Source organism: Puccinia triticina, chromosome 9A (genome assembly GCF_026914185.1).
Source record: "Puccinia triticina chromosome 9A, complete sequence".
In the NCBI taxonomy this organism is placed as follows: Eukaryota; Fungi; Basidiomycota; class Pucciniomycetes; order Pucciniales; family Pucciniaceae; genus Puccinia; species Puccinia triticina.
Genome location: NC_070566.1, coordinates 6491739 through 6514505, shown reverse-complemented (window position 1 = coordinate 6514505; position 22767 = coordinate 6491739). Strand labels below are relative to the sequence as shown.

Genomic DNA, 22767 nt, shown 5'->3' with positions numbered 1-22767 from the left:
CATGTCTTACTCTATAACATGTATGTATCAACAGTTGCAATGTATGTAGTCACTATTACTCACTCGAGTCTGAGAGATGTCTCATCAACATCTCAGTTTTCGACTGGATAAAGGGGGTGCAGAACCAGATCACAGCTTTGCCCAGCCGGAAGTTTATGTGCTGTAGTTGGATATCTGCTTCTTTGACCAGATCTGGTGAAGTATCACGTTTGATGAGGTCATCAGGCTGGCTGGCTGGAGTGTTTCGGCGGAGTAGACTGGCCATCCGACCACCCAACCACCCCACGAACCACCATCCATCGACATGGCCATCAGGAAGGATACCAAACCAAGCCCAACAACAGTAAGCGATCTGCCCTCAAACCCCCATCCACCCAACACACATTGACCTGCTGCTTTGATAATACCCCAGTGGCGGCAGTTCACCTTCTTCAACTCCTACCCGCTCCACTCCTCATCCGACCTCGCAAACCCACCCGAACTGCTCAGCCAGCCGCACTCGATCGCCGCCATCGAGGCCGGATTCGGCTCCACCATCCTCGCCCATCTCGACGGCCGGATCTCCCTGCTCGACCCCTCCCTCGACCTGCTCCGATCCTGGCCTGCCTTCCCCGGTGGCAGAACCCTGCTCGTCAGACCGACCTCAATCCAGGGTGTACTCATATCAATAGGCGTCCGTCCTTGTTTGTCATCTCCTGTTCAGCTCAGCGACCATCCTTCCACCGACCCCATCACATCCTCAGCCTGACTAAAACTGCCTCAATCCCTCGTAGGAAGAAGCCGGTAACAGTGTCCCCATCCTCAAGATCTGGAACCTACGTCATGAGGACAAACAATCTTCTGCACCTCAACTACTCGGTTTCTCAAAAATCCAAAACGGAAATCGCCCTCATCCAGTCAGTACTACTATTCTCTTCCAAAAACAAAAATAAGAAAGGGGTTTGAATCTTATATATATCCACAAAAAAAACTAGGTAACAACTTTGGCACTCTCTCTCAACCTGTCTTATCTTGCCGTTGGCTTGGCCGATGGTACTGTCCTCCTCTATCGAAATCTTGACCAAGCACTCGTCTCGGCCGCCTCTGCTACGCACATCAGTCGCCCGCCTCCTGTGCTACCCAAACCGAAGATAATATATACTTCCCCAGAGCCGATCACCGGGCTGGCCTTCCGATCACCCAAACCAAGCGCCAGCCAATCATACTTCTCCAACCCGGATTTATCAGAGCCTGCTCCGAAGCCGTCCAGCACCCATCGCCACACATGTCTCTTTATTGTCACGACTGCCAAAGTGCTCTGTTTTTTTACCTCGGGTCGGGGCGCTGGCTCGGGTGCAGAGCCGATCGTGATGGATGATCTGGGCGGCTCGATAGGCTGCAGCGAGATGATGGACAACGGGGACCTGATCCTGGCCGACGACTCGGCCTTGTACGTCTATGGCCCCGAGGGCCGGGGCGCCTGTCTGGCCTACGAGGGCCCCAAAGCGAGGCTCAACAGTCGCGGCAACTACCTCGTCATCACCTCCCCCCCAAGCTCAACCGGCCTCAAAAACGATGTCGAACAGACCAGAGTCATCGTCTTCGATCTCCAAAATCGTTTCATCGCTTATAATGCTTTATTCCGTGGTACCGTCCTACATGTATGGGCCGAGTGGGGGGAGCTTTATGTACTCACTTCAGCAGCTGAGGTTTGTTCTCTTTTCGGGGAGGGGGGTGGGGGCTTGTTCAATGTGATCGCGCCTAATACTTTCTTCTAAAATGATGCAATTACAGGTTACTAGACTAGTTGAAAGACCTCTGTCAGAGAAGCTGTCGATACTCTACGACAAAGATATGTACGTTTTGGCAACTAATGTCGCCAAGTCAAGCGGAGCGGATCCCAGTGAGCTGTCGGAAATCTACCGGAGGTTTGGCGATTATCTGTACCAGAAATCGGATTTCGAAGGCGCTGTTCAACAGTACATCAACACTATTGGTACTGTCCAGCCTAGTATAGTAGTCCGAAAGGTGAGGACATTTTTCCTGTCTCAGGTCGTTGTCCGAGGCGAGACTGATTTATTTGTGTTGCTCTGGCGCAGTTCTTAGATGCTCAAAGGATATCAAACTTGACGTCTTACTTGCAAGAACTACACGCAAGAGGGGTAGCTAATGCGGATCATACGACTCTATTGCTCAAGTAAAGTCACTTCTCTCTCCTTCGATAAACTCTATAACAGAAATAAGCTGATTGGGATTGATTTGTACTTTCAAAGTTGCTATACGAAGCTCAAGGACCACGCAAAACTAGATGATTTCATCAAAGCAAACGAGCGTGCATCCAGGGATAGTGGCGACCCGCTGCCATTCGATCTGGAGACTGCCATCCGTGTCTGTCGTCAGGCAGGCTACTTCGAGCCGGCACTCTATCTCGCGAAACAGTATCGTCAGGATGAGGAATACTTGCGCATCCAAGTCGAAGATCGCGGCAAATGGCTGGATGCCGTGCAATTTATGAGATCTTTAGGGCATGTTGGTGTGAGTGTACAGAACAATCTTAACGAAAAAGCGTGTTTTAATTCATCTTCGTGTGGAGTCCAGGCCGAAGCCAATTTACTCAGATACGGAAAGGCGCTTCTGGCCAATTTGCCGGAAGATACAACCGACCTGATGATCGATGTATGCTCGGGGGTCAAGTTAGAGTCCAACGAACCCTTGCCAGACTCGCCGGTGCCCTCGACTAACAAAGGCCGTACTTCTTCGTCTCGAGCTTACCTGCCCTCGCGTCCAGACTCGACAGCCACCACGACCGCGAAAATCCCTGCATCGGTCCAGGCCGAGAAAACGACACCGAAGTGCTTGCCCTCGATCCGCGAATTTTTCGCCTTCTTTATTGACCAACCACAGTGCTTTATACGTTTTCTGGAGACCATTGCCTGGAGGAGATGGAATGAGAAGATGTGGGAAGACGATGAGGGGGCGGGTGAGAATGATGAGCGCCCTGAAAGCTTTGTGCAAGTCCCTTCGGCGAAGACGCGAGCTGAAGAAAAGGATGAGACTGCTGCACCTGACTCGATCATCGGGCCGTCTGACGAAGAAGATCGCGAGGCTGTTTGGGGCACTCTGCTAGAGCTGTACCTCCAGACGTCTGCCGAAGCGGGAGACGGGCGAGCGCGGATGAGGAGCCGAGCGATGAGCCTGCTGAAGAAGGGCGCCGAAGGGAGCAAGCTTCGGTACGAGCCCACCCAGGCTTTGATCGTCTGTCTGACGCACGACTTTGTGCCCGGAATTGTGCTCCTCTACGACCGTCTGGGCATGGTCGAGGATATCTTGCGCTTCTGGATCGACCGCGCCGACAGCGTCGAGTCGCTGGAAGCCCAAGAGGCCCAGAGCCGGATCTTTGAGTGCTTGGAGAAGTACGGCGACGCGCATCCCGAGCTCTATCCCATCGTCCTCCGATACCTGGCTACCTCGCCCCCTCAACTTCTCTCCTCCCCGAACGGTCAGCTCAACGGCCTCCAAAAAGCGCTCGATCATATCGAGAAACGCAAGATCTTGTCCCCTATCGAGGTGATCGAAATCTTGTCTAAACCCGGATCTTCTGCTTCTATCGGGACCGTCAAAACGTACTTGTTGAATCAAGTGACGAACCAAAAACATCAGATGAATTCTGTAAGCGTTTCTCCAATGACAAAACCCTGTTTTTACTCTTCACTTATATATATATATATGTATTGATTCATCCATTTGATCTTTTCTGTGGGCCTTTTTTTTTGTAGGATTTGGATTTGATCAATTCGTATCGTAAGGAGGTCGATAAGAAACGGACTGAATTGCACGAATTGGTCGAGAAGCCGAAGATCTTCAACTTGAATAATAAGTGTGCAAGTTGTTTCACGCCGTTGGATCTGCCCGTGGTCCACTTCATGTGCCAGCATTCATACCACCAAAGGTCCGTCTTTACAACCCCAAATCTGAGCCGGAGATGGATGCCAGGAAAAAACAAGAAGACGCTGATTGTAAGGTGGTGATGGTGATGACACAGATGTCTAGGCGACCAAGAAGCGTGTGTGAAATGTTTGAGCGGGAGTGGCGACCAGGGCGTCGGAGATGAAGAGAGGAAGCCGGCGAGTCGGGCGACGGGCGAGCCGGACCAGGCAATGAAAGAGATGATGGCGCTCATCCGACGCAACAAGACCTTCATCGACCCCGACCATAGTCAGTCTCAACCGCAGCTCAAAGGCGCACAGCTACAGCAGCAGCTCGAGAGCAGGATCGACGAGCATCGGTTCTTCGTCGACGAGGTTCGCGAGGCGGATGATCCTTGTACGTCTATCATTCGTTCCTTGACTCCTTCTTGTCTGCTTGAAGTTACTCACTGGCTCTCTCTCTCTCTCTCTTCTGGTTCTTGTCGCGCGTTTATCAGTTGGCTATATCGCTAGCTCGTTCTCTAAAGGGATGCTCTAACGCGCCTGTTATCTCTTAAGCGCTTTATTTTCTCCTCTTGGCCACTATTGTCTCTTGGTGTAGGTTCTTTGCTTTCTTCCATTCTTTTGTATTATGACTGTTATCTATTAATCTCTGTTTGTTGTCCTGATCATCTTTATCCGCACGGACATCCATATCAGAGATAGCTTTCTTTGCAATTTCAGAGGTTGCGTGTCAGATAAAGCAAGAAGCATCTTTGGAACGCAAGTTTTTGCTAGCCACAGCCGTGCCCCAGGTCAAAACATTGATGCTACTCCTTCAGCGTGTGTCTTATTGTACTCACTGGGCTCATTGATGTCTCAGGCAACAATACACAATCTGGAAATAAGATCAGCAGCTGTTTGGAGATGAAACTTGTGTTTAAATTACGCTGGTCTTGACAAAAGGTTGCATTTACTGGAAAAGGAACTGGCAAAAAGAAAACAAAAACTGATGCCGCACGGATAAAACACTGGACGTAATAAATGAAAGAAGAGGAGTAGAAACGATTTATTTGTTGAAGGAAGGAAATCATGATCCGGTTCGGCACGGTGTTAAAGGCTGGGGCTGCCGGGATTGGCTAGCGGGATCGGCTAGTACTGATGAGACGAGTTGGGTGGGGCTGGAGGAAACATCTGAGATGGGTCGAGTGGAACTGACGGGAGAGATGTGCTGCTAGGGCAAGAAGAGGATGTACGCGGAAACCGGTGCTTCGGAAAGCAACGGCGGCTCCGACTGAATTCACTGCAGGTTCATCATCATTATCATCTTTCTGATCATCGATGTCGTCCAAGTAGCCTCCACTGTTGTTAAGAAATAAATCCTTATCCGCGCGTAGGCTGTTGCAGCTGCTTTGTGAATATTGAGGGATCACCACGATGGCAATAAGGAGCTCCTCTCCTCGACCTGTTCTTGTTTTCCAGGACGATGGTGGACCTGCTGAAGGACCTAGTCACATCCTCGGAATTCCATTTTGGAAATTGAGCCATTGATCTTCGGGGTATGAAAGGCAAGCACGAGAATACATCACGGGCGTCATTAGAGATAATCTTTTGCTTTAACGGCGGGAGCCGTAAGCTAGTTTCCTGATTATGGACACTTGAGATGTGTGGCCGCTGAGTCTGGACTGGTGAAGGGCAGCTAGATGCCTGATTCCGTCGGCTAGGGTTATGTCGGTATTGGGTTGGTAGGGCGAGGCTGTGATCAAAATGCTGATTAGAGCAACGACATGGGAAAGGTGGGGAGTTTGTGATGAGGATTGGAAGACATCTTCTTGGTGGTATTAACACTTTTAGCCTTGGAGAGTAGAGAACGGACTGGAGAGATTGATGCTAGAGCACGAACAGGTGAGTTGGAAGTGAATTCATCAGAAGCATGAATGATGGAACGTTGATGGTGGAATGTTAGGAGCCACAAAGAGTCCTCCTTTTATAGACCGGTCCTGGCTTGATCAGGGTGAGGGTTGGACGGGCACATTTCTAATCCAGCCAGTCAGTTTGAGCCTGACCTGGTTGCAAGCCCACTGATCCCGATGGGTCATGCGCTTCTCTCCGGCCTCTTCGCCGCGAATATGACTGGTATGTACTAAAAAAAATTAACCTACCCTTTGATTGGTGTTGCCATCAATTCGAGTCTTGCGTAAGATACGTATTTCGGAATATTATTATAATGCCTCAAGAGTCTACAAAAGCTGCAGCAGCATGGCCATAGTGTTTTTGGTAAGATATCAGACTGAACGGCCCTCTTTTGCTGCACTGATGAGAGGGAGCAGCTACGGTACTAGCTGAGCGCGTCGGACGGGGCCCATCCGAAGTGTATCTCTGAAATCCTGGTGGGTCCTCCAAATATTTTATGTAGCTCACGTGTTCGCAGCCAGCTTTCAATCAACGATAGTCCTCGCTGAGGCTGACTCATGGAGACATCGGCAAGGCCCCTCAACGCCCTTATCAACCGAGTCGAAGCGAGTGTGGCACGCAAGATTAAAGAAGCATCAGTTGCGTCTAAAGGGTTATGATTCTGTTAATATCCAATTCCTTGAGCAACGAGTGTTGTATGTACTAGATCTACCAGGAAGAGGAGGAAAACAAGATTTTTGAACGAGAGATGTGAGAAATTATGCGCAAACCGGAAGGGTTAGGTATTTACATCAAAGGGCGATGTCAAGTTTTGGGTTATCTTACAATTTTGGCTTGTGCGCCAAGTCACATTGGTCAGGCCGAGCGGGCAGGCAAAAAAAGAGCAGGAAAACAAGAAAAAGACAGTTTTAAAGACGAAGTATTCCGTTTTGTTTGGATGGGTTTTAGATTACGGGAACAACAAGCAAGAGAATGACTGCAAGGAAAGATGGGTCCGGAAGAGGAAGCAGGCAAAAAAAAGAGCAGGAAAAGCAAGACATAGGCAGTTTTGAAGGCGGTTGTCCCGTTATTTTGTGTGGATGGTTTCTTGATTAAGTGAACAACAAGCAAGAGCTTGAATATAAGGAAAGATGAGAATGAGGTCCGAAATTAACGATCAAGTTCTGCTTTGATCATCCGAAGGAATTCGACATGATTGATTCTGAAATTAGGATTACAGGTCGAGCTTGAAGGAGGTCGGTGATCGGAAGGCGTCCCATTCAAAGGGTCGCGAGCATCTCGAGCCTGAGGGTCGATTTTTTCGAGCAACGATTGCAATCCTTTCAGGACCTGTCTGATTTGATGGATGTTGATGTATTCTTCATCGAGAGGAAGTTGCGGACTTGGGAGGCTGGAGTTTGTTGAGCAAGGAGACGTGTACTCATCGCGATTGCTGCCAGAGTTGGTGAATCCACTGAGGCTACTCCGCACGGAACTCCCCGCGCTGCTTGCGCCTGTCCTGACAGCAAGCAACGAGTGCCCCGGCTCGCTCAAGACAAGCTTACAAGCCGTGGTCGGCTTCAGCTCTTGCGCCACATTGATTTCAAATGATTCAGTGGTGAGATCGTCAATGCTTCTGTCGTACATCGATCTTCCGATGTCTGCGTTGGTGTCGTCCCCGAAGACGGAAGTTTCCCCATCTTTTTCGGATTGATTGGCGGACGACGCCACCGAATATGAAGATGGGCTCCTTCTCCCCTTGGTCAGAGCATCACATTCACTACGAGCGTTATCCGAGGCGTTTTTGGATTGTTCTGCGTTGAGGTGTTGGAGGGCAGCTCGTCTCGCATAAGCCTCCGAGACGGTTGTCACTCTAGGGGCGCTAAAACTGGGTTTCGGAGTGACTTGTTTCGAACCCGGAGGTAACGCATCTACGGCGAGATCGAATGACTTCTGTGCCATGATCGGACCGTGATTACTTCTGGTGGGCGTGAAGTCCTCATGCGAAGAGCAAGTACTGGATGAAGGAGGAGTGGGCGGCAGCGGGGGAGGATTAGATGCGAATTCTAGATAATGAGGATCGTGATGGAATTGCTTGATAAGATCATTTCTGATTCCAAGTGGCCTTGATTTAGAAGAGCTTGCTCTTGGGCGAACGAAAGACTCGCTAGGGGCAAGCGATGGAGCAGCTCTGACACTGTCAAGAGAAGCAGTGTCCGTGGTAGGTGAGGGTCGCGCAACCCTGGGACGGTGACTGCTCGACGACCGATATCCGGGTTCGGCTATAAAAAAAGCGAGACAAATGTGATTAGACAATGTCCATCCTGAGAACGAAGACAACGGACAGAACGATCCAGGAAACAAAATGCTTGAAGCAAAACTTACAATTTGTTGATGGGTCAGCGCCCCTTCCGGTATCATAACTGTCACAATCATCATCGCTCTGGGCTGCTTGTCGCCGGAAGAATGACTTGACGTTCTTGAGCTTCTTGTAGACACCTCCGCTGGCAGTAGGTTTGGTAGATAACAATTGAGGCAATTGGGGCCCCGCGGTCGGATGATCGGTCTGAGCAAGCGATGCCTGAACTGGAAGATGTTGAGTGCGCGAAGTAAAGTCGTGTCGCGGAGCATCTATAGACCTCTGAGAGGCCATCGTTCTCAGGGGATACTGATCATGAGGCAAAGGAGGGACGCGGTTGGTAGACGCGTTCCCGTTAGGTCCAAGCGGTAGACTTGGAGATGTGAGCGCTGCACGGGAACTAACACGATAAGGTCGATTGGGAATGGCCGACAAATTTGATGGAGACATTTCTAAGAGAATGGTGCGACTGGAATCAAACCAGGTAAAAAAAGCGAAAGCAGACAGGGTGAGTTTGTAGGAATGTGCTGACGGGAGATTCAAGACTTGGAGGTGACGAGTCTCAGAAGGAGAGTCCTACAGAGGATGTGGGATATTTATCAAGAATACTTGAGACAGAGTGTCCCTTATATCAGGCCTTCTTGAAAACGGCTATGAACAAAAATGAATATCAATCAACCTTGGTACTTATGTATCCACACAAGAAACAAGAACTTGTTGCAATCCAATAGGAATCAATGGATTGCGCAGTGACGGCTCGGAGTGAACAAAAGTACTCTCTATGCAGTCTTTATCCCCGGCCGTCCAAGCCTCCCGCGGGCAGAGGAAGTGCCGGTTGAAGGCTGAAGTTTGAACAGCCGCCCGAGACCAATTCTTTGTTTTTTTGACACGCACCCCAAGAGAGTCACACACAGAAGATACATATGTAAATATGTATGCAAGTCCGCACGAAACTTGCACTTTTGAACCATATTTCAGTTGCATATCAGTAGACATCTTTAAATATGCACCTTATCGCTTTCCGCGCTACCTGACAAACCAATTGTGTATGATCTTGTATGATAAAACGTTTTGCAGGGTGATTTCGCCAAGTCTTGTGCAATTCTTTAACCTGTGCTCACACCGGTGCATCAATAGTAATACGAAGCTTTTAATGCTAGTCGGGGAAATAACTGCGCCAAGTCCCTGTGAATGTGTAGAAAGTTGTAGACCATCCAACCTGTGTTTACATGAACATGGGTTTTTTGAGAACCCAAATCGTAAAGTTATCTCGTGAGAAGTTGACTCGGCCTGACTCAGCGGCAAGATTTGGGTTCAGGCGTCATGGATGGACCCGCGTGTCAGTGGGACTATTCGCATGCGCACCGGTAGGCACCGGTAGCCAAGCATCATGAAGAGGTCCTGAGTTGGCGTAGAGGATGATTAACCTCAAACATCAAGTAAACATCTGAAAAAAATACTGTTGACGCGGTCTCATAAAAACTAATTCAGCTCATGTGCCAAAGTATTCATTTGGTCAATAGGGGGTTTCAAACCACCTCCAGGAAGCGGTCCAGGTCGGCATTTCCAGGAACAAAATCCCCTGCCAAAAAAACACTCCTGGGACCTGGAGTTTGAGTCCCCCCAAATGTTCAAGTACAGGAAATCAGACCCAGAAATCACTCCCAGGAAAGGGAGGAGGTTTTTTCCAAGTATATTCCATTGCGCCGGGGTCCCGAAGTGCTATTGTGATGATGACTTTGTGCCTCCTAAACTTATCAACACCCACCACACCACTGGTTTGTACTCTAGATGGATGGTACAAACTGGTCATTAAGAAGTACGACCAGTTTGTACTGGTCATTGAGAAGCTTGAGTCCTCTCAATGACCCGTACAAGCCGGTCATTGATAGGGTTTGAGTCCTCCCAATGACCATCCAGACCGGTCATTGAGGAGCTTGAGTTCTCTCAATGACCTGTCAGACCGGTCATTGAGAAGTTGAGTCATCTCGATGACCAGTTTGTACTGGTCATTGAGCAGCTTGAGCCCTCTCAATGACCGGGCAGACCGGTCATCGAGAGGGTTTGATTCCGCCCATTGACCGTCCAGACCGGTCATCGAGAAGCTTGAGTCATCTTGATGACCAGTGTGTAATGTTCATTGAGCAGCTTGAGCCCTCTCGATGATTGGTCTGCTTGGTCATCAAGAAGCTTGAGTCACCTCAATGACCAGTTTGTACTAGTCATTGAGCAGCTTGAGCCCTTTCAATGACTGGGCAGACCAACCATTGAGAGGGTTTGAGTTCTCTCAATTAAGGTGTTCAAAGTTGGTTTGCATAATTTTATGCATGCATAAATCATAAAATCATAAAATCTTTTTTGCAGGGGCTACACAGCGGGGGTGCTTCCTGGCCCGCGCGTTTGTGGAGACGACAGGATCACTGGCTCTGTGAAATCCATGTGGATTTCACTGCTCCCCCCGTCGTCTCCACCCTCCTGTGGAAAATGCGTGGAGACGACGGGCTTTCACGTCGTCTCCACCCGCCTGGGATTTCCACGTCATTCCAATGGGGAAAATGACAAGGATTCCACGGCTGCCCCTGGGATCCCGGTGGAAACTGTCCCCGTGAGTTCCTCGTTGTTCTCAACGACAAGGAACCCACGGATGCCCTTGCATTGCCAGTGTTAGGTTTATTTCAGTGATATTGGCTGGGTCGTGTGCGTCTTGAAGACAATCAACCACTCCCAAGGGAAGCAACGACTTTATCCCTGGCCTTGTCACCCCGCCCTCTGACCACGAGATGGCCAAGTCCTTCGGGAACCCCAGCCTGATGGCCAGCTCATTGATCCGTGTCGCCCCGCCTCAGCGGCTATCTTGGTTGCTGGAATGCTCATCACTGGTCCGTAACCTTATTGATCATCTCCTTTGGCCCGTCTTACCACAATCATCCTGAAGCTGATGTATTTACAAATCCCACCGCTGGTCTTTTGTTTCTTTCTTCAAAATCATATAGGTTGTTCCAATAGTCTATGGTCTAAATTTCAAGTGTAGAGTAAGTTCTTGTCTTGAAAATTGAAAACGTCAAATGGCTTCTGGGTATAGGTGCGCTTACCGTGGGGCCCCCTCTTGCTGGTTCCTAGGAACTGTACGAACCCAGACCCAACGACCCACCAAAATTTCAAGCAACCGGTATGGCAAACCTTGAACATGTTTGTTGGAGAAGCGTGTTGTATGATAGCCTACTATCTGATCCAATGGATGTCAAGGCCGGCAAGAGGCAGCAAAGAGCTAGGCTACACGCCCATTCCGCGCGACTCAATGGACGGATGCTTACAAGAGGAGGAGGAGCAGGAATCCACCCTAGGTGACACTCTCACCCCCAACCAACCTGTCTCGGTATCAGACTACCTCATCCAGCCTGCCCATCCCAAATCTCAAGTCTGTCCTGCTTCCGCCCCCCTCGCCCTCCACGGCCCCTCTCCCGCTCCCCTCACTAGCTCTCTCAAACCCAAACTCCTTGTCAATCAACACAAACCTTCTGTCCTTCAGTTAGTTGGCCTCCAGAAACTGGTCTTCTGGCTGCCCGCCTTGTTCAATATTTGTGGAACAACTGTCAGTGCCCTCTACGCGCCATCTCACTTGTTGTTCATCGCTAACTTGTTCCATGTGCCTTCTTATCGTGTGATTTGTGTTTTCTGTGGGGCCGGGGTGTTTTTTTTATAGCTCATGAACGCGGGTCTACTGTTTGTCCCAGTCTCAGTCTTCCAAATGATCAGAGGCACACTGCCAATATGGGTCGGGCTGTTTTCAATCATCTTCCTCAACCAACACCTGTCTTGAGAGAAGTGGATCAGCCTGACCATCTCTTGCTTTTCTTTTACTTCTTGTTTCTCTTTGTGATTTTTTTTCTCTATCAATCCCTTTTTTTGTCTGCAATCAAAGACTCCTCTATGTAATCAACTGGTGATCAAAGCAATCCATACCAAAACCAGAAACTGCATCCTCAGTTTGTCAAGAATCCATTCCGTCAGAATTTCACATGCTGCGGTCATCATCAAGCTAATGAGATCTACCTGCCAAATTTTCTGAGGCACCTGGGAGTGAGTTGTTGTAACCTAACCTGTTAGGTTACATGAGATGTCACTTGCCCACCCTCAAGACCACATTTAGGACCTGGGAAAAAAGCTGTAGAGCTTGTTTCCCACTTGCAACCATACATTATCAGTTCCAGTCATCTCATGAGTGACCAGGAACCAAAAAGCAGGAGGGCTCACAAATGTCAAACCGCTCTTGTACATATTGTTGCAACATTTTAGGATAAGGGGCAGTGTGAGAATAAAGGCTGGTTTGTCAGTAGAAATGTCCGCTAACCGCCCTCTTCAAGAATACATGTGTCCGGGCTGAGTGATCATTGGTGTCTTGGCTCCGCACTGCTACTATCCGCTAGCCTTCAGCGCTCCTCTCTGAGCCTGATCTATAGTGTAATACTCCGCAAGTGAATAAAGCTCCACACTCCGCAAGTAATCCTGTAAGTAAAACAAAGGTCCCGTGAAACTCTCCTGATACTCTAGTATGTCTGTAAGTGTAAGTACAATAATGAGTAGTCGGTAAGATCATAGAAAAGAAGAGAGAAGAGAAACAGTGAGCCTCCACCCCCGTCCTTCCCTCCACGCGCATTGCTGCTCCCACCCAATCCCGCAGATCCAACACTTTCCCGCACTAGTCCTTCAGCTCTGCCTGCTTTCCGCATGTCATTGTCCTAGACTCTGCTCCTCTCCAACGCTTAACCTCACACTGTCCTTTGTCTAGCCCCCGCCAGTCAGTCTCTCACCACTGCCTCCGCCCCAGTTCCACCTGCTTCAGCTGCCGTGGCTCACCTGCTGACGCACCGCTGCTACCAGTCCACCTGTTTAGTCCGCCGCAGTCCAGTCCTGTCTTTCCACTCTGGTCCAAATACCCAATCCAAAATCCGTGCATTCCATCCACGTGTGACTTTCCGTAAGATTTCTTAGTGCACTGTAAAGCTCAAAAGTGTTCCTGAGAACCTTTTTCTGAGTGCGGAAAGGGATGTATGAGGTTACCTCTGCCTTTCCTGGGTCACGACTCACTAGACACTAAAACAAGCCCCCCAATCTACAATTGGAAGGTTTATGTAGTGATAGTGGAGGTGTATCAAAAGATAGCCTACTTTGAGCAGGTGGATTAAGGGTTATGGTGATGTAGCTGATGTGTAAGTGTTGTAATGAGGTTATAATTTGTATGTAAGGGTGTAAAACCACAATATAGAGTGGGGCTAATACTGTAGAGTGAGAAAGTATTGTACTGTTATGGGGTAAGCTGAGTGCAAGTAGTTTGCTGAGAGAAATTACAACTGGGGGGAGGAGAGCCTCCTTAAATAGAAAAGAGTGAGACATTTTAGCTCCAGGGGAACAAGAGAATGAGGGGTTTTAGCTAGTGGAAAATAGGAGGTGAGATGTTTTAGCTGGCCTGGCCTGTCAACTGATGTCATCTGCAAGCTGCATGAGGGGTTTTTGTTATCTTGACACCTGCATGATGTCACCTGTCAACTGTCCAGCTGCAGCCCCTATTACACTATTCTTCATGCACCTGCATAACACTGCATAACACTGCAAAAAAAACTGTGTCAACTGTGAGCAGTTGACATGCGGTAACTCTGAGGAAGCTTGTGGTGTTACACCAGCCTTACCCAAGGTTTGACTCAACCAAAGCGTCAATGCACAGTCACTGTGCACCTTGCACAGTGACTGTGCCAACAAAGGCACTTGTGCATTCAGGTGGAGTTACAATGGTAGCTTGGCTTGAGTATCCTGCATGTCAACTGCAAGCAGTTGACCAAGTTTTTTTTGCAGTGTAAGACTGCATAAAAAACAAATTTTTGAAAATGATAAATCCATTTTCCAATGAATCCAAGTGCCAGAGTTGCCATACAAGTACACAAAACTTCCTGCAATCTTCCAATGCCCCCACTTACAATTGTTTCACGAGCATATTGGGCTTCTGCATGTGGAAGGGTCCGCACATCAACACATGACCTATCCCACATAGATGTACCATTGGTCCTGGGTACACACCTTGATGACTTCAGTCATTGTTGCCTCCTTGACCAGAGGGATTCCCCCGGTCGAGAGGTATGTACACCACCCTGACCGGAGGGATTCCTTCCGTCAAAGAAGTGAGTCAACCCAGCGAACTGGACGTGTCCAGCTCGCCGGGAGGACCTCTCTCGCCAAGCTGGATACATGCACCCAGCTCGGTAAGGAAGGTCCCAGCAAGAGTCCACCCAGCAAGCTGAACGTGTCCAGCTCGTCGGGAGGACCTCCCTTGCTGAGCTGGATAAGTCAGGTCCGGTCAGGTCCCGGCGAGCTGGATACATATTTATCCAGCTCGGTGAAGTCCTGGCGAGCAGGATACATGTGCATCCAGCTCGGCGAAGGAGGTCCTCCCGAGGAGCTGGACACATTCAGCTTGCTGGGGGGACTCCTCAGCAACGAAAGGATCCCAGCGAGCTCGAGCAGGGTACATATGTCCAACTCGTCGAAAGGACTTCGCCGAAAGGACTTCTTGACAAGGCAGCCAGGTTTACAGCTGAGCCCCGACCGCCAGTCGGGTATACCTGACTATGCGACACAGTCGGATGGGCCGCGGGACACACGTCAGTCAACGCTGGCGCCGGCGTTGGCATCTGTGGTGCGGGGGGAGATATATGAACATCCTCCTGCTCACTGACTCAGTTGGATAGTCAGGTATACCCGACTGGCCTTGGTCGGGGTCCAGCCCTACCATGAGGGTAACATTAGCGATGGGGGCATAGCCTTATATTTTGTATATTTTGTATTGTGCTCCGTTTATGGGAGCGGAGGGGATGAGACACAGGGCGGGCCGGACAATTGGGGAAGGGTGATGGCAAGTCTGGCATCTTGGGAATTGGTTGTGGCAAAGTTGGCGGCCCAACACCGTGAACCATTGATTCTTCCTGAAACTTGGCATGTATGGCGGATGAGATCAATATCAGCCTGGCAAGTATGGCGGGCCAGGGGCATGTTTTGAGAAAATTGTGGCAAGTTTGTCATTTCAGGGGCGGGAAATCAGGGTTTTTGATTTTTTATGGCAAGATTGGCGCGTCAGGGCCTCCATACCAGACTACGGTTTGGTGATTTTCAATTTTATTTAAGAAATATTGAGAGAAATAAATTTTGAAAAATTTAATTTTCATGCCCAATGGTACGGCATACAGGCCCTTAGTGGCCCCAAGTGACATGCTATGTAGCTAGTGAGTCTTGCATGCACCTGCATAGCTTGTGGACTGTTTTGCTACATTTGGCTTGGGTTGACCCAGTCATTTCTCAGCTGATTTTCAATTTCCAACCAATATTGCTGATTCAAATTTTCCCTTAAATTATAATACCATTGAAATTAGAGGGTTTTGTTAGCTTTTGATCCTAGTTTTGGCAGCCTCACAAAACTATAAGTCCTAATCCCGGAGACAATGGCATTGAAGAGAGTTAATCAGGTCATGGTATCCAAACTTAGGATACCCACACATACTGGTCTGGTCTCAAAGCATAATGACATTTCTATTGAGGACTGTGAATTGTGTAGGCCACTTTTTGCCAACAGAGATTTTTTTCCAAATTCCATTGAAGACCCCCCATGATAAAAAAAATAAAGAAAGGTATCAAGTAATCAAGAAAGAAACAGAAACTAGAGACTGAAAAAGAAGTATCATCTAGGCAGCCTGCTTGAAGGCAGGGTCATCCATCCTAACACAGGATTGGCATTCTGTAAATTAATGGTGCGGAAGAATAAATATCAATGTAATTTGCATGGCATGATTTCAGGCACCATGAAAGTCTTACCAATTGAAGCCTTGCATTCCCCAGTGCAGCTGTACATTTTGTTATCATAAGCGGTGCAAACTATGTGAAAAAAGTATTAAAATCAGATGATTTGTTTGTGATTGATAATGTCGTCGATCCTTTTCAAGTTACTCCTAACTTACTATTGTGGTCCTTCTCAGTTTTCAAGAAGTAGTTCTTCCCACATTCCACACTCGCGACAGAAGTTTCGGAAGTCTTCACGAGTTTGCCTTCTTTCATCGTAACTGGGTAGCAGGTGCCACAGACTGGAATAATACAAAAATGGTATTTATTAGCCTCCATGCAGGATGTAACTTGCAAGCTTCGAGTGGGAAGATGGACAAGTGGCATACCTGCAGGCTTCCCGGAGCAACTCTTGAAGTCGCAAATACCCCCATCGGTTCCTGTGGCGGTGCTTTTGCAGACAGCCTCTACTGGGTCCTTGGATACTGCGTAGAGAGCAAACAAAATTTCAGGACAGAGTATCATTGAGGTGTTTAGGAAATGGTCCACAAACATTTGGCTCTTTCGCTTGCACTAAGACCACCCTTGCTTTGCATTTCAGCAATATCAACTGGCGACAATGGCAAGAAGATGTTGCCGCACTGCATAGGAGACACCTTGGGTTGGGAAGCCGACATAGAAGCGTTGGATTGGGCTGAGTCGGCTTGAGCACGGTAAAAGCTCAGACTGAGAATGACGAAAGAAACTAGATGCATTTTTGGTTAATGTTAAATTAAATAAGTAATGAAAGACTGGTAGAATAGGTTAATAGAGGCGAGTGCAAGGGTGATGGATTGATGTGATGAATAAATAAATAAATAAATAAGTATGGTAGCTGATGTTGGCAAAGCTGGGCGGATTGATGCCTTCCTAGCAAGATTATGGGCCTCCTTTTATCCTCTATCGGTCAAGGTGACGAGGGCATGCACCAGCTCACTGCGCTGCTGTAAATGTGTGGATCGTGGGCACAAACAAATTCATCACTGGAACAAGTACCGGGTAAGGTTGACGTACCTTGCTTTGGCAGAAACGTGTTTTGTCTCTGCACCGCTTTCCTTCCAACCAATCTCGCGGAGGTTGACAAGACGGACCTCAGAGGCCCAGACATTCTGTTTTCTCGTAACAGCAAGGTCGATAAACAGCAACGCTACAACCGCCGACGTGTCTCACTTGAGTTGATCAAAAAACTATTCACAACTTGGCTTGTGTTTTGCCGGTATTGAGAATGCTTCTATGATCTATCGCATAACATCACCTCTGCGGTTGGCCAAACGAACTCCTCTTCTCGCTCACCCGCTCACGCTTCAAAGATCCTGAGAGGTATTCAATGTGTCAACCACACGTTGAGATTAGGGTGCCAGAAATCTATAGGCTGCTATGCGTGTCGGCATGGGCATCTCAGGGGAGTCGATGAAGGACCCATGGGGTAGAAGTTTCCCGGAATGCGAAACGTGTAGTCGCGTCGCCTATGTGTTACTGGAACCCTCTGGTGCAATCTCAGCACAATGGTATCAGTAAATACAGGTCAAGACATCGACTTGAGGTCACCAAGTCTTGGCATACTTTGCTTCGATCAAGTTTTAGCCAAGACAGCACAGCTTGGAAAGGCGGAATCGCCAATCCAGTTGTACCCTATTCAATTACCTCAGTCAAATACATGTAATAATGGTACATCTACATATCATCTCTTGGCTTGGCATTCCCGGCGTGCTTTTGTGCTGCATGCCAAAGTCCCTCTGTAATTGAGGGGGGACACCGTCCTACAGGGAGCTTCCAAAGGAGAAAACTGAATGACTTTCCGTCGAGTATGGGAGCCTCCCGAACTTAGCACAAGTCCCTCGCCTGGCGGGGGGCGCGGGGCGAAGCCCCTCGCACGAAGTGCGACCTCCCGTCAGGGAGGGACTTGCATGGAATCACTGATTCCTGGCGTGAGAGCCCCGCGTACAGCTCTGAGTTTTTGCAGGTGGCCAACTTTGAGCCCCCAAAAACCCTACTTCTCAGAAGAACTCAGTCCCGCCCCGGATACCAAAGAAATGCCTGCTTCTCCTCTATAATTTGGCGGTAGTCGCAGGCTGATAGCGCTTGGCTCATGGCCTGGAGAGCAGTTTGAAAAAGGCCTCTTTTTGAGACGCACTCCTGCTGATGTAAGCAACAACAGCAGTATCCGCCTGACATTCCAACATCAATTTCTGTATTAATACAGACGCTGTTCTCCTGTACGCATGACTAGAGTTGTATTCATGCAGATAGCTTGTTTCCGAGAATTTTGAAACCTGTCTGGGTTACACAGGGTTACAAGCCCAGTCGGATCAACCGATCAGATTGTTTAAGTGGCAAAATTGTCATTGATCAGCACATTCTCTCAAAAAATCGCCTCAACAATGACTAAAAGCTTGAAGAATGCATCGGCAAAGGAACAATCCACACCCAAGGCATTGGGAAAAGATTCAACAAAGTCCTTACAAAAAGAGAACACCGATAAAGATTCAGACACTTTAAAGGCTATCCAGATCTGCAAGAACCTCCAGGCTCTAAATATGACCCCCAAGGAGTTTATCGTGCATTTCCTGAGCTCAAAAAATTCGGACCTGGCCTCTCGTCGCCGCTTCTGGGCCACAGATCCCGGCTATGAGTCAACCTTACACCTGGTTGAATGCATTCGAGATAAATTCAAACACAAAGCTGAAGGCGAAGGTTGGTGGACCAAGTTCATTCAGAAAGAAGTAAGTCTCATTGTTTTCAATCAGTCTCAAAACAAATATGACTTATTTTCCATGGTAGATCAAGTGTGCCTCGTCCACGACAACAAGGCCTAACCGGCTTTGGAATTCAGGACTGAAGTAGACTCGAGAGAACAACCTGCTGTTTAAAAAGATTTCTGGGCTGAGGTACACGAAATTGTACTTGCCCTCGCGAATTTTTGTAGCTTCCTCGGGATTGAAGCTCAATTTTGTCAGATTGATGGCCGTGAAACCGGCTTTCTTCTTCTCTAATACTTGATTATCTCCAAGCGCGTCGAGCGGGTTCAAAACTAGCACAACCCCCTCTTTATTTGTTGGAATGAGGTCATGGAACATCTCTGGTATTCGAGACTTACCAAAGCCAGTTCCTGCTAGTAGCATGACATTACGACGGCGAGCAAGATTGAGCACTGTCTCTATTTGTAGGGGTTTGGCCGGGACGGAATAACGGGCAAGGGCTTGCTCGCCAATGGCTGCCGATAGGGATGCATCGGGTTTCTTGATAATCTTTTTTAGGAGGGTGATGCTGGTTGTTTTCCACTTTTTGCGTGCCTTGGTTTTTGTCATTGTTGTTCGGGATGATATCAAACAATGACTCAGCAGTAAATTGTGGAGGGTGCTGGGTGTAACTGGAGGTTGCAAGAATCTTGCAGCCGGAATGTTTCACAATCATACAATTTTGTACAGGCAGTCGTATGCATTTATTGATACATCTCTCTCTCTATGTGGTTTACTTTTCTCGGTGCTTGAAAGCTTCAAACTGGAGGATCAGGCCGTATATTGGGAGCTACAAGGCTCAAATTGCATCAAAAGAAGCGCAATGCCGAGCACTCCTTAAGTCCCGAGGGGCGACTTCAACAGATGAACGGTTGATTTTCAAAAAAGGAAAATGTGAAAAAAAGCCTGATACAGGCGGATATTCCTGGGGCTCTCAGGCCAGGTACAGGTTTTTCCAGGTAAGCCTCTCTGTGAGACAGAGACCCTGCGGGGCTTCCCCTTTGGGGCTCTCACAGTGAGGCTTTGTTAAGCTTGGGAGCCTCCCAGATCTCAATTTACACACCCAACTCTTATTTATTAGTAAAAAGGAATTTTTTTTGCTAAGCCTGGGGTTCAATCCTTTCATCTGCGCTGTTTGTTGTTTTGGTAGGTGTCTTAATTTAGGAGTTAGAGGGGCATCTAGAGCTATCTAAATGCTGACGGGAATTCATCCACTGTTTCTCATGGGTATATGTTGAATTTCTGACTTCTATTTCTTACTTATCACAAAATCCTGTTGACCCAAATGATTCCTTATTGATTACAAAATTTCTCAAGCATCATTAGTAAGTTGATAGTGCAACCAAATCACGCCTTGTTGTACTATATTCATAGAACCCTTATTATTAGAGTTGTGTTAGTTATTTATATCTTCATCTCATTCAATATGTGTCTTTGTTCATTATCTCTCAAAACCACAATTTTTACACCTGTAGTTAGTCTATATATTCTAGTCTACATCAAGTATATGAAAACATTGGTTCTCATCCTTTTTTGCTGCTTGAAAAAAATCTGGTGAGACTGCCCCTCACTTGCACTCTTTCTCTCTGTCAATGGTGACAGTCTGTTATGAGCTGCACCTGCGCGCCATGGACTACTGTGGGGACATGTCATTTACTTGTACATACATGTCACAGCTCTCTACCACAAAGAGCAGTCGCGGAGAGATCATTAAGCTCTCCCATCTAGCAATTTATCTTTTGACTATAAGAACCCGACAGAACACCCCTTCTTCCCCATAGAGTGACCCTTACACAGTCTCTGGTTTCCAGGCTAAAGCCGTAGCTTTGGCAGTATAGGAGTTTTGGGGGGAACAACAGATTCCCATGAACATGAAGATTACATGGATGGGGATGGCTTTGATCATCATGGAAACCCAAACAAGAATAAAAATTATGAAGAGATGGATGAGTGAGGGCAATTTGAAAACAGTACCTAACAAAAACAAAACAATGCCAGCCTCTAAGTCCATTCAAAAGTCTCTCCTTCTGGTTGGAGCAATGCAACAAGTGTTTATCACTCTGAATGGAGAGGCAGGGAATTAGTCAAGTTAGGTCTTCATGCTAATTTAAATAAGCAATTAACTACCACTACAACATAAACTCTCAACTGCCACCATTTTACATGCAAGATACTGTTGTGGAAATACTTTTCTAGCTCCAATCAAAAACAAAACATCCTTTTTTGCACAGTCATGATTGACTGTGCATTGAAGCTTGTTCAGCAGCAAACCTTGAAAAAGGCTTGTGTAACACCACAAGCTTTGTTGGAGTTCTTGCATATTAACTGGTTGCAGCTGAAATTTTGTTTCTTGCAGTGTACCTCCTACCAACGGTGAAACAATACAATACAAGACCAATAATAGCCTACTATGAATTGTATTGGTTTTTTTGATACATCAGAATTCAATACCATGTATTGTATTGAAAAAAAGAGACAATACAGTGTATTGTATCTAAAAAAAACAACACCCTTTCTGGGCAATTGGTGCTCAATCCAATGTCCCCTCCCAGCAATACACTTGTATTGTATTGTATTTTATTGGAATTTATTGGCAATACAATACATATGTATTGGATTGGTTTGGTAACTTGATCCAATACCAATACACTGTATTGGACTCAAAAACAATACCCATGGCAATACCAATAAATACCAATAAATGTACCACACCATTTCTCCATTTCTCCTACTGCAGAGTGGGAAAATACTGGTCATGCTGTGGTCCAATACATGGAGAGAAGACAGGTTTGTGGATACTGATGTTAGATTATAGGATGAGGAAGCTGTCTGGATCTCAACTGTCTCCAAATATGAGTGTACGGACTGTAGCATGTATGTGAAAGGCTGGATACACATGAAAGTACAGCTCATAAAAGGTCAAATTGCACTGACCAGAGGAAGGCTTCTTTTGAGTTAATCACACTGTAGTAACTCCATGCTTCTATATAGTATCCCATTTTGGTGTTCACACCAGTGCATAAGTCAGGCTTCTTCAAAATTGAGGGCTTCAAGCTGTTGGAGGGTGGAGTGGGATATTCAAGGTTCCACCTCAAAGTTTCAGATGTGGGTTGGTCCACAAGACATGCAAGAAGCATATTTTGATATACAAGGTTGGCTCCAATCAATATTCAAGATTTTATGTTCCAACTTTACTCCACTGTGCTAGATTTTACTTTGTTTCCCAAGTTTTTTTTTTCTTTTATTTTGTGTTTGTGTTGTTTTGTGGTATTTGCGCTTTTCACACAAGAGGAGAGGATGAAAATTCCCATGACATGTTCTGTCCAGAGTCCAGGTGCAGTTCTGCACTCAGAGGATGGGTTGGCATGGGAATTTCTGATCCAGAGAATAAAAACCACAGTTTTGATTGATTTTCATAGTTCCTAATTCTTCCAGAGTCCATTCTGCCAGTGTAAGAATCAAAAGTTCTAGTGACACCCTTTTGCTGAATGGCAAAAGGTATGTATTAGGTGTAGGCTCTGCCTTTCTGTATACCAGAAAACAAGACCACCAAGGTAAGCATGGCAAATTATGTTGTGATAAGATCGCTTGAAGATGAGATATACAATGGGATTGTTATTGAGGCTGGGTGTTGATAAAGTTGTTAGTGACTGAGATAGATGACCATGAATGGGGCTTGAACCTAGGTCCTTGGGCCAGGGGTATATACGTTTCAAAATTGAGAGGTGGTGAGATAGAGAGGGAACTAATCTCAACCAGGAATGGAACCAGGGACTGAGTTACTAGTGAAAGGTGTGTGAACTGAGTGGTGATATGTATTGCAACAAAGTGTGACAAAAGTGATGTGCAACTGAGTGGTGATGTGTACTAAGAGCTGTTATGCAGGTGGGTGTAGGATGACATGATGTGATAGATGATGATAGACTGTAGACTGCTGAGTGGCATGATCTGAGGGGAGTGTCCTCTGATGGGATTGAGAACAGAACAACTGGCAGGCAGATGCCTCCTTGTATAGAAAATGGTGAGGGAATTT

The 22767-nt window shown here is 47.3% G+C and overlaps 5 protein-coding genes across 5 annotated transcripts; 3 read left to right on the top strand and 2 right to left on the bottom strand.

Annotated features, from left to right (window-relative positions):
- Positions 1 to 304: 304 nt before the first annotated feature.
- On the top strand, positions 305 to 4443 carry PtA15_9A662 (uncharacterized protein; the record flags this gene model as incomplete). The annotated part of the gene is made up of 11 exons (XM_053172895.1): positions 305 to 343; positions 413 to 673; positions 774 to 896; positions 975 to 1688; positions 1774 to 2007; positions 2079 to 2176; positions 2253 to 2514; positions 3010 to 3648; positions 3756 to 3928; positions 4022 to 4302; positions 4403 to 4443. The coding sequence occupies 11 exons, from the start codon at positions 305 to 307 to the stop codon at positions 4441 to 4443; spliced, it is 2865 nt and encodes a 954-aa protein (XP_053024090.1).
- A 2504-nt stretch (positions 4444 to 6947) lies between these two features.
- PtA15_9A661 (uncharacterized protein) lies at positions 6948 to 8586 on the bottom strand (the record flags this gene model as incomplete). The annotated part of the gene is made up of 2 exons (XM_053172894.1): positions 6948 to 8059; positions 8163 to 8586. The coding sequence occupies 2 exons, from the start codon at positions 8584 to 8586 to the stop codon at positions 6948 to 6950; spliced, it is 1536 nt and encodes a 511-aa protein (XP_053024089.1).
- Positions 8587 to 10916: 2330 nt separating this feature from the next.
- PtA15_9A660 (uncharacterized protein) lies at positions 10917 to 11888 on the top strand (the record flags this gene model as incomplete). Its single annotated transcript, XM_053172893.1, has 4 exons — positions 10917 to 11015; positions 11219 to 11554; positions 11666 to 11782; positions 11871 to 11888. 4 exons carry the CDS (start codon positions 10917 to 10919, stop codon positions 11886 to 11888), a joined length of 570 nt encoding a protein of 189 aa, XP_053024088.1.
- A 3975-nt stretch (positions 11889 to 15863) lies between these two features.
- On the bottom strand, positions 15864 to 16712 carry PtA15_9A659 (uncharacterized protein; the record flags this gene model as incomplete). The annotated part of the gene is made up of 5 exons (XM_053172891.1): positions 15864 to 15916; positions 15994 to 16053; positions 16137 to 16259; positions 16347 to 16442; positions 16511 to 16712. The coding sequence occupies 5 exons, from the start codon at positions 16710 to 16712 to the stop codon at positions 15864 to 15866; spliced, it is 534 nt and encodes a 177-aa protein (XP_053024087.1).
- A 1665-nt stretch (positions 16713 to 18377) lies between these two features.
- On the top strand, positions 18378 to 18723 carry PtA15_9A658 (uncharacterized protein; the record flags this gene model as incomplete). Its single annotated transcript, XM_053172890.1, has 2 exons — positions 18378 to 18554; positions 18616 to 18723. 2 exons carry the CDS (start codon positions 18378 to 18380, stop codon positions 18721 to 18723), a joined length of 285 nt encoding a protein of 94 aa, XP_053024086.1.
- Between the last annotated feature and the right edge of the window lie 4044 nt (positions 18724 to 22767).